The sequence below is a fragment of the Notolepis coatsorum genome, assembly GCF_963971535.1.
Source record: "Notolepis coatsorum genome assembly, chromosome: 15".
NCBI classification, from domain to species: Eukaryota; Metazoa; Chordata; class Actinopteri; order Aulopiformes; family Paralepididae; genus Notolepis; species Notolepis coatsorum.
The window spans coordinates 39228385-39243167 of NC_140179.1; the positions used below are offsets into that span (position 1 = coordinate 39228385).

At 48.5% G+C, this 14783-nt stretch overlaps 1 protein-coding gene across 1 annotated transcript; it reads right to left on the reverse strand.

Annotated features, from left to right (window-relative positions):
• Nucleotides 1-12307: 12307 nt before the first annotated feature.
• LOC311242019 (tubulin beta-4 chain-like) lies at nt 12308-13222 on the reverse strand (the record flags this gene model as incomplete). The annotated part of the gene is made up of 1 exon (XM_084330975.1): nt 12308-13222. One exon carries the CDS (start codon nt 13220-13222, stop codon nt 12323-12325), a length of 900 nt encoding a protein of 299 aa, XP_084187101.1. The 3' UTR covers nt 12308-12322.
• Nucleotides 13223-14783: the final 1561 nt, after the last annotated feature.

The following is a 14783-nucleotide window of genomic DNA, read 5'->3' on the forward strand; positions in this document are numbered from 1 at the left end:
ACAGTACCGTATAGAGAAGTCAAGTATTACCGTCCTGAGGATTGAGAAAGCCACGGTCGAACGTGTTTACCATAGTGCTGGCCTGGATAGCTAGCCGGTGTGCTAATAGCTCACGTGCAGTGGAGTCGTTAGCTTGGTTAGCTTGTATGCTAGCCGCCCACGTGTGGAACCAGCTCCACTCCTACAGGGCCGCTAGCTTGGATAGCCAGAATGTTAGCAGGCCACGCGTGAAGCCAGCCTCAGGTACCCGCTCCGGCCCCTCATTGCCCGTCGCTCGGTGTATGCTCCACCGTGGCCGGTCTGTTCTTCTCAGTCGGAGTGACTGTGTTGCTTTTTCGAATGAAGTCCTCCGCCTCGGATGGTGACTTGAATAGTCGGTTGCACGATACCTCTCCCCATCCCGTCTTCACCTTCAGCGTTGCTGGGAATAGCAGATACACCTCCACCGCCCTCTCTCGTGCTAGATCCATGGCGCCAGCGAATGCTCTACGACGTTTAGCTGTGTAGTCGCTAAAGTCAGCGGCAAACTCAAGATACGGCCGTTCACCACCGGAGGTTTCAGTCTGGCCTCTCTCAATATATGCTGTCTCATCTGGAATCTCAGGCAGCAGAATATGAATGTGCGAGGGTTTGCACGTTCGCCCTTCAACTGGGTAGCGGGTCTGAAGATCCTATGCGCTATTTCGATCTCGGGGCGAGGCAGTTTCGGAAACCATTTTGGTATCATCTCCTCAAGGTATTTTATCGGTTCGTCCTCCTCCATTTCATCCGGTACCCCGTATATTCTAACATTACATCTTCTACCACGGTCTTCCTGGTCCGCCGACTTCATCTCACAATCACGTAGTTTGTCCTCCAAGTATAATATTCCCGCGACGTTGGTCTCAGCTACCTCCACGACCGCGGACATACCTCCCTCCGCCATGGCTAATCGTGCGTCTATGGCAGTCACCGTCTCCTGTAGTGCATCTACCCTGCCAGCTAGCTTAGCCAAGATAGCGTCTGTTTCCTCACGGAATATCGACCTGATGAGTTCCTTATCCACGTCGTTCAGGGTTCCCAACTTGCTCTGCGTCTGTTTAGACATAATTCTAACTTCAAGAAAATCAAATGGTATAAAAAATAAAACGTAATCAGGGTTAATGTGGTTTGGTTGCCGAGCTCCGTAAAATCAGCCAGCCATGCGCTGTGGAACGGAACCGGAAGTCGAAAGATAACATTCTGAAGTTTCGTACACAAGAAAGAAAAATCACTTTTAGTGCTAATGAGTAAAATAGGGCTGAACATGAGTTGAACTTGTGTCAGTGGCGGCCGCCACTGGGGGGCGCTAGGGCGCCGCCCCCCCTGGTAAAGAGAGCAGCAAGAGAAGAAGAAATTTTTTTATTTTTATTTTTATTTTAGACCCCTAAAAATAAAATAAACATGTTTAAAATGAATAATATTTACTCATTTTAAGTGTTTGTGTTTCCAATGCACAATATAACGTTAAAATAAAAAATACTCGTTTTCCTGAACAGGAAGTGACTCACTTTTTTTTATTTTTTTTATTTTTTTGTATTTCTCGGCCCGGGCTAGACGCGATAGCGCTCTGAGTGCGCGTCACGGTTTGATCGCTGTATCCATCGCAGCCAATCAGTGCGTAACGCGTTGTGCGTTGAAATATGACTATTATGTGACCGCTCCTACCAAGTGTCATGGAGAGGGACCCTGTCGGCCACCCGCCCCCTGCGGACGGGTGTCCCCCAGGGCTCGGTTTTAGGACCCCTTCTCTTCTCCCTCTACACTAAATCACTGGGTAACATTATCACGTCTCATGGCTTCTCCTACCACTGTTATGCCGACGATACTCAACTCTTCCTCTCCTTCCCTCCCTCAGATATCCACGTCTCTGAGCGGATCTCGGCCTGTCTGTCCGACATCTCCGCCTGGATGACGACCAACCACCTCAAACTGAACCTAAGCAAAACAGAATTGCTCCACCTGCCGGCCAAATCCTCCCCCCTGACCGACCTTTCCATCACAGTCGAGAATGCAGCTGTGACCGCGTCCCCGACCGCCAAGAACCTTGGTGTTGTCCTCGACGACCAGTTGAACTTCTCTGCTCACATCGCAGCGACAACCAGAACCTGCCGATTCCTCCTGAGCAACGTCAGAAGGATCCGCCCCTTCCTGACAAAAGAAGCCACCCAACTCCTCGTCCAATCAACAGTCATCTCCTGCCTCGACTACTGCAACGCACTGCTCGCTGGCCTCCCGGCCACTGCCACTAAGCCTCTTCAACTCATTCAGAACGCAGCGGCCCGCCTGATCTCAAACCTACCGAAGTCGGCCCATGTCACCCCACTTCTTAGGGACCTGCACTGGCTCCCCATTGCTGCACGAATCCGCTTCAAGGCCCTCGACCTAGCATACCGTGCGGCAAAGGGAACTGCTCCCGCCTACCTCCGGTCAATGGTCTCTAACTACACACCCTCAAGACCCCTACGCTCTGCATCTTCTGGCCGCCTCAGACCTACTCCTATCCAAGCTCCGGGAGGGTCATCAAAGAGAAGTCGCCTATTCTCAGTCCTTGCCCCACAATGGTGGAATGAACTACCCACCCCAGTTAGGACAGCCGAAACACGTCCAATCTTTCGCCGTCGACTAAAGACGCACTTCTTCAACCATTATCTGAATTAAAAAAAAAAAAAAAAAAAAAAAAAACCCTAACCCTAACTAACCATACTGTCATGCACTTGTCCTAATAAACTAACCTACACTGTAGCACTCAACACTTTGATGAACATTGTTACTCAGCTGATAGAGTTGTGCCCTTCCTGATGGCTTGTCGTACAGAACTTGTAAGTCGCTTTGGATAAAAGCGTCAGCTAAATGACTAAATGTAAATGTAAATGTAAATGTTATGTTGGAATCCGGGCGCGATTTGAAGCGGTCTAGGCAGCAGCGTCAAGAATTTCTGTAGCCGCATTTCGCGGAGACGCTCTCTGATTGGCCGACGTCAGTTTTTTTTTCCGTAGCAGCATTTCGCGGAGACGATCTCTGATTGGCCGAATCCAATTTCTAATGTTCCAATTCTAGCTTATTCCTAGGTTGGTGGTAGAGATAGTTGTGTTGTTGTGAGATGCAGCTGTTTGTCTTAGAGCGTGACTGCAAGTTCTTTAGACGGTTAAGCTTAGGCACTCTTTCAAAGTTGGTTAAGGTTAGAGTTTGTCTTAGAGCATGGCAATAGAACGCCAGGTAGTTTGCAGTCTGTTCGACGCGGAAATGGACAAAGAAATGAAGTACTTGTTGTTGTGTGGTGCTAACTGCTAACAAGCTAACACTTGGCTAACAAGCTATATGGCGGATGCAGTCTGGACACAGTGGACAGTGGTCTGGAATACATCAACACTTTATCAAGCCCTCCTGCCCTGGACGTTTCAACTAAACAGTGAGTCTCTCTCTCTCTCTCTCGCTCTCTCTCTCTCGCTATACACAGCTGTCTCCGCGAAATGCGGCTACGGAAAAAAGTATTGACTGTGCTTGCTGAGACGATAATAGGCTAGCGATTCAAAACGCGCTGCTGTGTTGTGAACTATAACATTAATTTAGCTGCTGCTGATGCATAATGAATGAATGGTGAGTTGTTTAAAATGACAACATACATGTGTTAATTATTTTATTTGATTGATCCGAGAGACAGAGAGAGAGATTGCTCCAGAGCATCTCAGAGCATTACATTTTCAACTCGACCTCCTAACGTGAACTGCGACCCACAAGGCAGCGATAGTACCAGCCGCTACTGACTTGTGTACTCACGTTTTTGTGTAGTATAGGTGCAATATTCCAAAATAATATATATTTTTTTTGTATAAGCTGGAAAACACTGCAAATCCATAGCCTGAAGGGACAATGGCCTGAAGGGACATTAAAGTGTGTTGTCGGGCCTTACAAATAATTTTTTTTTTAATCCACTTTTTCTCCCTTTTTTCTATTTTTCTCCCATCCCAATTTCGTATCGTCCAATTCAACCCTCCCCTATCTCGAACGCTGTTTTATGCCTCCCACAAGCCGGCTGTAATGTGGACGTGTAAGCCATACATTGCACGAGTCCCCTCCGGTACTAGAGGTAGCAGCCGTCGCATCTTTTCACCTGCACAGCGCGATCTTTCAGCATCAGGGGTCTGCGCTATGGAGGGACGCCGCCCCCGTCGCTTCCTGATTCTACTGTGCAGGCGCACCAACCAACCTGTAGGAGTCGCTGTCCACAACGTCCGATCCCCACCCATCAGTTTCCCACCCCCTAATACTGCCAAATGTATTAGTACGGACGACCAGCCAAACTGAAAGCAATGTGGAGTGCTGGGCTCGAACCCAGCGTCTCCAGCATTGGTGGTGAGTGCCTTGCCCACTGCACCACCTAGCTGCCCCCTTACAAATACATTTGATTTTGATTTGATTATCAATAAGGTAGGATATCTGGAACACACAAACACACTATTTTTTAAATCACATGCCATGAAACTCTGGGACCTGGCTGAATTTAAGACTGCACAAATCATGTTTAAAGCACGAAACAATTCACTCCCGGGTAACATCCAAAAATTCTGTTATAGAGAGGGGGGTTACAATTTAGAGGAGAGTCTAACTTCAAGAAACAGGCTGTTCATTCAACAATGTATGTATATTTCAGTTTATGGAGTGAATATGAGTTGCATAAGATAATAGAGTGTGAAGGTATAGTGAATACTGTCTATCTGTGTGAGGGCTGGCCCAGTACTGCACGCTTCCAGGTGCCAATTACCATCACGCACCTGAGAGGAGTTCCAATCAGCTCAACAGGAGCCTTCTTATACACGGTTTTCTGAACATTCAGTGTCGGGTCGTTTTGGTCACCACCAGCTACTGCTTGTTCCTCTTGTGTGTTTCTCTAGTACGCCCTTGGAAGTTGCCGCTGTTACCTCTCTCTGCCTCCGTGGACCCATGCCTCGTATTTACACTAGCCCTTGGTGAGTTTTTGGAAGTCTATTTTTTGATGCTCTGATATCCTCATTTTTATTCCTGGACTCAATACCTTCATCTGTTTTTTGTGTGTTCCTTAACACTGAAGAATTGTCGCTTTGTTTTGGTACTGGACTCTGCCTTGTTACTGGACTGCCTCGTAATCCCTACGTTTCTATTAATGACATTCTCCGTTTTCTTTTTCTCCACGAGTGGATTATCAATAAACTGCAGAGCCGCAGAGCCACAGAGCCAACTCTGCTCTGGGCAGAGCCGCAGAGCCCTACTCTGCTAAAGGACATTCCCCCCGAATGCATTTACGTTATTTTTGCTCATTTCTGTTTGTGAAATAAATACGCCCATAGTTTTTGGCTAACTCTGAACTACCTGTCTGTGTCGTGCTGTTGGGATTGTTTACAAACCATAACATTACGACCCGACCATGTCGACCCCAGCCGACACAGACGGTGTTAGTGCAGCCTTGGCAGGTCAGATCCAGCTGACCAGCGGCCACACCCGACAGCTAGAAACGGCTGCGGCTGCTGTGCAGGACCTCCGGGCCCAGGTCCAGCCTATCCAGATTTCTCTAGACACTCTAACCACCCAGCAGACTGCGCAGGGTAATCAGCAGGCGGAGATTCTACACCAGCTGCAGACTCTCAGTGCAGCATTTAACACCCTGCTTTTAACCCCACCAGTGGCAGGAGTCCCAGCCGGACCACCACCCACCGCCGCGACTAACCCTGCACCTCCCGACCCCGCTCCTCGGGAGCCCCATCTCTCCAGCCCACGACTGTTCGATGGTAACTTCGAGGACTGTGCCACGTTCATCATGCAATGTGAGTTAGTTTTCATTCATCAACCCAGCAGATTTACGACAGAGGGAGCCCAGGTGGCTTACATGACTAACCTGCTCACAGGCCGAGCAGCACAGTGGGTTACTGCTTCCTGGTCCATGAGGGCTGACTTCTGTTTTTCATACACAGATTTTGTGGCAGAGCTCCGAAGGGTTTTCCACCACCCAGCTCATGGCCAGGATCCTGGAGCCCGGTTGGGCACCTTCCAGCAGGGCAGTGGCAGTGTCACCGACTACGCGCTGGAGTTCAGACTGGCCGCAACCGAGAGTGGTTGGAATGACCGGGCGCTTCATCTCACTTTTTTGAAGGGGCTCAACGAGGCTGTGAGAGACCAGCTCGCCACCCGGGAGGAGCCCGATTCGCTCGAGGCCCTAATCAGCCTCGCCATCCGCATCGACGGACGCCTCCGGGAGAGAAGGCGTGAGCGAGCCAGACTTGGACCCCCAACCGTCCCCCAGATCTCCCGCACTCGTGACTGGACTGCTGCTCATCCTGCCTCCTCCGCGAATGGTAGCCCCTTCACCTCCCGGCCTGTGACCAGGGAGGAACCCATGCAGCTGGGACGCACACACCTTAGCCCGGCCGAACGGGAGTCCCGGCTCAGGTCCGGCCTTTGTCTCTACTGCGGCCTTGATGGACACCTTATCTACAATTGTCCTACCCGGCCAAAAGGCTAGGCTTGCTGGGACCCCGGGAGATCCTAGTGAGCCGTTTTTCCTGTTCCCACACCCATGCACCACCTAACCATCTGACGAGCGTCACCCTGGCCTGGGCGGACCAGCGGGCGACGGTGGGTGCACTCGTTGACTCGGGGGCTGATGAGAGCTTCCTGGATTTTGAGTTTGCCACCAAGGCCAACATTCCACTTGAGAACCTCGAAAGGCCCTTGGAGGTCTTTGCGTTGGATCAGCACCGCCTGGCCGACATCACTCAACACACCTGTCCTGTCCTCCTCACCATTGCTGGTAATCACGTTGAGAGATTCCAGTTCTTTATTACCAGGTCCCCTTCAGTCCCAGTAGTTCTGGGTCGTCCCTGGCTCGCGCTGCATGAGCCCCACATCGCCTGCTCCTCCGGCACCATCATGGGGTGGAGCTCCTCCTGTCATGCCCAGTGTCTTCAGGCTGCGCCCAGTCCATCGCCCCGGAGTTCCCCTAGTGTGCCGCCCCCAGACCTCTCAACTATCCCCCCTGATTACCACGACCTGGGGGAGGTTTTCAGCAAGTCCCGGGCTCAGGCCCTTCTTCCTCATCGGCCTTACGACTGTGCAATCGACCTCCGCTCAGGGGCTCCCCTTCCCGGCAACCGCCTTTACAGTCTGACTGTCCCTGAGAAGGCAGCGATGGAGGAGTACATCTCTGAGTCCTTGACAGCAGGCCTCATTCGGCCCTCGTCCTCCCCGGTGGCGGCCGGCTTCTTTTTTGTTAAGAAGAAGGACGAGGGTTCCAGTATCTGGTGGACTGGGAGGGATACGGTCCTGAGGAACGGAGCTGGATCTCCCGCCAGCTCATCATGGATCCCGCCCTGATCACCGACTTCCATCATTCCCATCCGGAGAAGCCGAGGCCGGGCAGGTTGCCGGGTGGCTCCCGTGGATGGGAGGGTACTGTGAGGGCTGGCCCAGTACTGCGCGCTTCTAGGTGCCAATTACCATCACGCACCTGAGAGGAGTTCCAATCAGCTCGACGGGAGCCCTCTTATACACGGTTTGCTGAACATTCAGTGTCGGGTCGTTTTGTTCACTACCAGCTACTGCTTGTTCCTCTTGTGTGTTTCTCTAGTACGCCCTTGGAAGTTGCCGCTGTTACCTCTCTCTGCCTCCGTGGACCCGTGCCTCGTATTTACACTTTGCCCTTGGTGAGTTTTTGGAAGTCTATTTTTTGATGCTCTGATATCCTCATTTTTATTCCTGGACTCAATACCTTCATCTGTTTTTTGTGTGTTTCTTAACACTGAAGAATTGTCGCTTTGTTTTGGTACTGGACTCTGCCTTGTTACTGGACTGCCTCGTAATCCCTACGTTTGTATTAATGACATTCTCCGTTTTCTTTTTCTCCACGAGTGGATTATCAATAAACTGCAGAGCCGCAGAGCCAGAGAGCCAACTCTGCTCTGGGCAGAGCCGCAGAGCCTCAGAGCCCTACTCTGCTAAAGGACATTCCCCCCGAATGCATTTACGTTATTTTTGCTCGATTCTGTTTGTGAAATAAATACGGCCATCGTTTTTGGCTAACTCTGAACTACCTGTCTGTGTCGTGCTGTTGGGGTTGTTTACAAACCATAACAATCTGTATGTCATATATGTCATATGTTATGATGAATTGAAAATGGGGGACCCTGATGTAAACAAGACGAAAGTCTTTCTCTGGTCTGCATCCCCTTAACAATTGTGTGTATTGAGCCGTACTGTATTGTACCAATTCTACAATCTGTTAATAAAGTTTTCAATCAATCAATCAATCAAGGGGGTAGGAATACATACGTTTACACTTCATTCTATACTCCTGCTTGTTTGTTTTTTAATCTGTTTATTACTTGTTTTTTATTGTTATTTATTTTCAATTTATGTTCGAAATAAATAAACGCATTCATTCAAGATATTGTGTGAGCAAAACAAGCTGAATATTTGAGGCTTCTTTTCGTTGACTCTTTTCAGCAGATCTCTTGGCCCAGAAGAGGTCGATATGCAGTTCTGTGTGTGTAGTGTGTACATGTGTATATTAAAACCTGAAGAGAAATACTCATTTTGCGCATTATGGCGACTAGTGAGTATATCTGACTGTCTGTTTGTCCCCTCTTCTCCCAACCAGCCACACAAGCGGCAGTGGGAGGAACTCCCCATGGACCTGCAGTGTGTTGCTGCTGTCTACAGCCACAGCACACATCTAGACACAACATCAAAACCAGCCATGTCATGCCACTGCACTGAGGGGGTAGTGCACTGTAAAAAAAAAAGTGTCTGCACTTTATTACCCTTGCTATTATTTTTACTTTTATCTCTACGCCCCACTATCCGCTGGGTGCATACTATGACCATTATCATGTTTTGTAACAGATTACAGAAATTCAAGAAGCCTATTGGAACGTGAGGTTCTGATATGATTTTATTAATATATCTGCATTATTTTATCCCACTTTATTCTTTGCTCTTGCCGCTTGTTTTACACTGATTTTATGTCTTATTTCTTACTGATGTAAAGCACTTTGAACTGCAATCCCCTGTATGAAAGGTGCTATACAAATAAAGTTATTATTATTATTAGTCTTTTCAACTTTGTACCATCATTCTCTCTAATCTCGGGTCACAGACCTATTTCTGGTAGCTGTCTATATAGTGGAACTCTTTGAACTTCACCCACCCATCAATCTATCTTTAATATATAGTGGAACTCTTTGAATTACACCCACCAATCAATCTATCTCAGGATGATGATGCTGAATTTAATCAAATTGGGTCCTGGGCTGAAGATGGAATCCTTGGCCTATAGTTTTACATCTGAAATAATTAATCTGCATAGGATTATAGGCTTGAGTATCTATAGGATTGAGTATACATTGGAATGGAGGGGGGGGGGGTGAGGGTGGTAATGGCGGAACGCATGGCCGCAAGGCGTTTCCACCATTCATAGTCTTGCAGCATCCGTGCATACCTCAAATTTTTATGTAGATTAGTTCCGCGAGCGAATAGCAGATATTAGCCCTTTCACTGCCACACGACAGAAGGTTAACCCTTTACTAAGTACCACTATTTTAAGTATTAGAATAAATACCCAGATAAAATGGTACTCCGGTATAAGTCTTCCATTGAAAATTCTACATAAGTAAAGGTTGAGACGTTTTTGACATTGAAGTATCAAAAGTAAAAGTGCATGCAATATATAATTTGTGTATTCAGTGGTCTGAAGCATTCATTCTTCATCCATCGTCTTGTAAAGGTTGTGTTAAAGTGTCACATGGTTGTTCTATTTCATTATGGCTCCGCTCAGCATGGCGAAGAGGGGGCTGTTGGGGTGGTCTTTGGACCTCCTCTGGTAACCCTGTGCTTCCTGAGCCGCCGGGCCCGGTCCGAAGTAATGTTTCGTCGACCCGTAGGCCTGGAATAACCCTTTTTTGAAAACTGAAACACTTGTACTGCGGTATAGCCAGTGTATACCCGCAGGTGTGTTTTGGAGTTTTTTCTTGAGGGGTTATAGGAACAACCACCGTCTGTGTACCGAGAGGGTGGTTGATTCCCTGGTGTGTTGGAGCAGAGTCAACTCCCGGGTTACCCGGTTGAGTGTGCCCCTGCACGTTCATGACGTCTGCCAATCGTGTCAGCCTTCTCTGCCTCGACCCCTCTGGGTGGGTTTTTTTTAATGGAGGCTTTGTCATGGTGCTCAACAACGCCAGCATACGCCCCTTCCGCCGGGGGGGCTGTTTTCAGTTGACTCCTTTGGCGCCTGTCTCGTCCGCAGTGCTCCAGGCTCAGGTCTACAGCCTGCTGCCTGGTTTCCCCGGTGCGCTGCCTGCTTCCGTTGGTTGAACTTTTTGAGTGCTTACGGCCATGCTGACTGCCTGTTCTGCAGCGTCAGTGTGCCAGGCGGTGTACTATTGGGGGGAAAGGGCCCGCTCTTGGAGGGGCCCTATCCGAATACGCTGGCGATGTGGGAGGCGGTGTCACTAAGTGACCACCTGGTGGGGTCTTGATGCTTGGCGTCATTGACCTCTCCGGGCCCCCTTTTTCCAGGGGATCCAGTCCCTTCAGTGGGTCTGGGTCTTCCTTCGCGCTCCGCTGCTACGGCCTTGCCACGGGGTTGAGTTTGCTCTTAACCCCGTGATTTATGGGGGCAGTAACGAGGGTTGTTCCTTCCGTTCGTTCCCTGGTGGCATGCGGGTTGTGCGTGTGCGTAGTCGTGGGGTCAAGCCACGGTCTGCTCACCCTGTGCGTTGAGTTGCTTGAGTTCCTCTTCGCACGGTCGGATCCGTCTCCCTCCCGTAAGCCTCCAATAGGGAGGGTATCCTCCATTAGGGAGGGTTGGGGGGCTCGGTCCTCCCCGGTCTGATGGTTGTGGGGGGCCTCAGCGGGGTACATTTGTCGAGCTTTGGCTCCCGCTCAGCTCCTGTTATGCAACTGATGCTGAGCGGAGCCATAATGAAATAGAACGTAAGGTTATGTATATAACCAAGTTCTATGAATTATGGTGACGCTCAGCATCAGGACGCCGCTGCGGCCCTTGATCTTTCATTGTGGTGAAATTTGTTGGGAAGGAGATGAGTGTGTGGCCCCACCCCTGCTTATGTAGGCAGCAGATGGGGGTGTGGTCAGACGGATGTTGGTATGTAAAGGTACATTTTGAAATGTATTCAGTGCATATCCACTGAAGCGAGATATATGCAACTGATGCTGAGCGTCACCATAATTCATAGAACTTGGTTATATACATAACCTTACGTTATGCTGGCTGATTATTTGACTAGCTTCAAATTTTGCCTTGTTTTCTATGCAAAGTAACTAGTGACCGATGGGTTTGGATAAATAGAAAGGACAATATTTCCTTTGACAAAAGTACAAAGTTCCCTAAAATGTAAATACTGAAGTAAAGCGCCTGGAAATTGTACTTAAGTACAGATGGGTTACTTTAGACCATCGCTTACTGTAAACCCACCCTACCTTAACCTCATTGGATACGGTGCATGACGCCCAAATAAAAATGTATTAGCAAACTGACACAGGAAATAAATTCAGGTCCCCTTTAAACTGAAAGTGTAGACTGGGCGATCAGAGCTGTGTGAGGAACATGTCACCTAGTCAAAGTCACATGACCCTATGCCAGACCAGAGGAATACCCATATCAGATGATCATTTCATGCAATACATTTACTTTGTTTTGTTAAATTTGCCCTGATCTGGCCTTAGGGATACATTGCTACCGAGGGCAGATCTCAAAATGTGAAGTTAATGTTCTTTACTAATCTTGTGATTTAACACCTAACAAAGTTGTCATTTAGCAGTGGTGGATTATTTGGCCATCAAGGGAAATAAGTGCACTAATCTGGTTCAAAAGCAAATCCCCCACGTTATGAATCATACAACTAGCACATGATTTGTCATTAGGTTGCCATGGACTGGATTCCTTTTCTGAAAAAGCACCATCTTCCACACAAGCCGAGTATATCACACTTCACTTGTCAAATTTACTAATAAAATCATTTGAGACCTTGCATTTCAGTCATTTGTGTCAAGAATCAGTGAATTGAAGACCAGATAATCAATCACTAGTTTACACCAAGATTAAGCTAAAGGAACTTTATTATTATTACATGTAAAAAAAATTATAATAATTCTGGTAGCTGTAGTGGAACTCTTTGAACTACTCATCACCAGACAAGAGAAGAGCCAGCAAAAAGGTGACAAAACATAAGGACAGATGATGGAAACACACTGGAAAGGTAATCTGACAGGTCAGTGAATTACACAGCTTGGTAGAGGCACCATTACACCCAATTTAAGCTAAATCCTCCTCCTCTCCCTCCTTGAACTCTCCCTCCTCCTCGGCGGTGGTGTCCTGGTACTGCTGGTACTCCGAAACCAGGTGGTTCATGTTGCTCTCCGCCTCAGTGAACTCCATCTCATCCATGCCCTCTCCGGTGTACCAATGGAGGAAGGCCTTGCGCCGGAACATGGCGGTGAACTGCTCGGAGATGTGCTTGAACAGCTCCTGGATGGCCGTGCTGTTGCCGATGAAGGTGGCCGCCATCTTGAGGCCGCGGGGAGGGATGTTGCAGACGGCGGTCTTCACGTTGTTGGGGATCCACTCAACGAAGTAGCTGCTGTTCTTATTCTGTACATTCAGCATCTGCTCGTCGACCTCCTTCATGGACATGCGGCCGCGGAAAATGGCCGCCACGGTGAGGTAGCGTCCGTGACGGGGGTCGCAGGCGGCCATCATGTTCTTGGCGTCGAACATCTGCTGGGTGAGCTCTGGGACCGTCAGGGATCTGTACTGCTGGCTGCCCCTGGCGGTGAGCGGTGCGAACCCGGGCATGAAGAAGTGGAGGCGGGGGAACGGGACCATGTTGACGGCCAGCTTGCGCAGGTCGGCGCTGAGCTGTCCGGGGAACCTGAGGCAGGTGGTGACACCGCTCATGGTGGCCGACACCAGGTGGTTGAGGTCGCCGTATGAGGGGGTTGTAAGTTTGAGGGTGCAGAAGCAAATGTTGTACATGGCCTCGTTGTCGATGCAGAAGGTTTCGTCTGTGTTTTCTACGAGCTGGTGGACCGACAGCGTAGCATTGTAAGGCTCAACGACTGTGTCCGACACTTTGGGCGACGGCACAGCGCTGAACGTGTTCATGATGCGGTCTGGATATTCTTCACGGATCTTGCTGATGAGCAGGGTGCCCATGCCGGAGCCTGTGCCGCCGCCCAGGGAGTGTGTGAGCTAAAAGTCCTGCAGGCAGTCTCAGCGCTCCGCCTCCTTCCTCACCACATCCATCACAGAGTCCACCAGCTCCGCTCCTTCCGTGTAGTGGCCCTTCTCCCAGTTGTTACCGGCACCGCTCTGGCCTGCAAACAACAACAACACATCAGCACTAATCTCACAGGACCAGTGGTGGAAGTAAAAAAAGTAGAAATACCCAGATGAAAACCTCAGGTCTTAAAATTCACAATTCTACCTTGGTAAGAGAAAGAAAGTGATATTGAATAATCATCTTCTTTTTACATCCATATTTTCCCACTACAGTGAAGTTGGACGGACGATGACTCCACGCCACTGGAGTCATTATTTTTGGTTTGTAGCTAGTTTTATACCTCGGATGCCCTTCCTTACAGGTAACCTCATTCTGTGAGGACCTAGCCATTGCGTATTCCTACACACTAGGCAGTGCGGTTTTCTTTCAGGGTTCTCCCCTTAGCCTTTGCGTATCCCTATGCACACATACAAGGCAGTGCGGCCCCTGTATCCCTAGGTAGGGAGGCTAGAGAGGGTACCAACACTTGCCCAAGGTGGACCCTCAGACTAGTGGAGGGAAGGGGTTGTCTTAATTCTCCATTCTAGTTCGGCTTCAGCTAGAACTAGCCACTGAATATAAAGTATTTCTTTATTAAGTATACAAATTTAATGTGTATATATTCTAGTTATTATGTGTGGTCCAGTTATGGTTGCTCCCATCAATGTCCTCTTGAAGTTTGACAAGACTTAAAATGTGAATCAGCTTCATCTACCCATGACACGTCTCGCATGAAAAATTATATTTCTTCAAAGTAACTGATAAATATTTCCATTAAAATGTAGTACAGTAGAAGTACAAAGTTCCCTCAAATTTACCTTGGTACAGTGCTTTTGAGTAAAAATACTTTACACTATTGCACAGGACATGTGGCAACATTAAATGTAACATGTCTGGCTGTGTGACGTCAACTTGTCAGCATGAACAGTACCAGGATAGCTTAGCACAATAGCTTAGAGTGACATTACTTTTGGGATTTGGCACAAACTCATTTATTATTTACAAATTATACAATAAGGACTATGGCCATACAGCATTATTCAATATACACAACTATATTAAAACGACTAGCCACATCGTTACTAGGGAAACTACTATAACAAGTTGACCCTTGATGCTGCCGTCTGACGTCAGTTGGAACAGGAAGTGAAGAAGTCACTGGCTCAGGTTAAATCAAATTAAACCTGTAGCTACATCAGGCACAAACAATAGAGCGCCACTTAGTGGCCAAACATGGCACTGCAACTAAATAACACAAATACAATCACATTGTGTCTGTCACACAATCTATGACAATTTCATTACCTACCAAACACAAAGTTGTCTGGTCTGAAGATCTGGCCGAAGGGTCCGGATCTCACGGAGTCCATAGTTCCTGGCTCTAGGTCGATGAGCACAGCACGGGGCACGTATTTACCACCTAGGGCAGGGGTGGCCAACCCGCGGCTCGTGAGC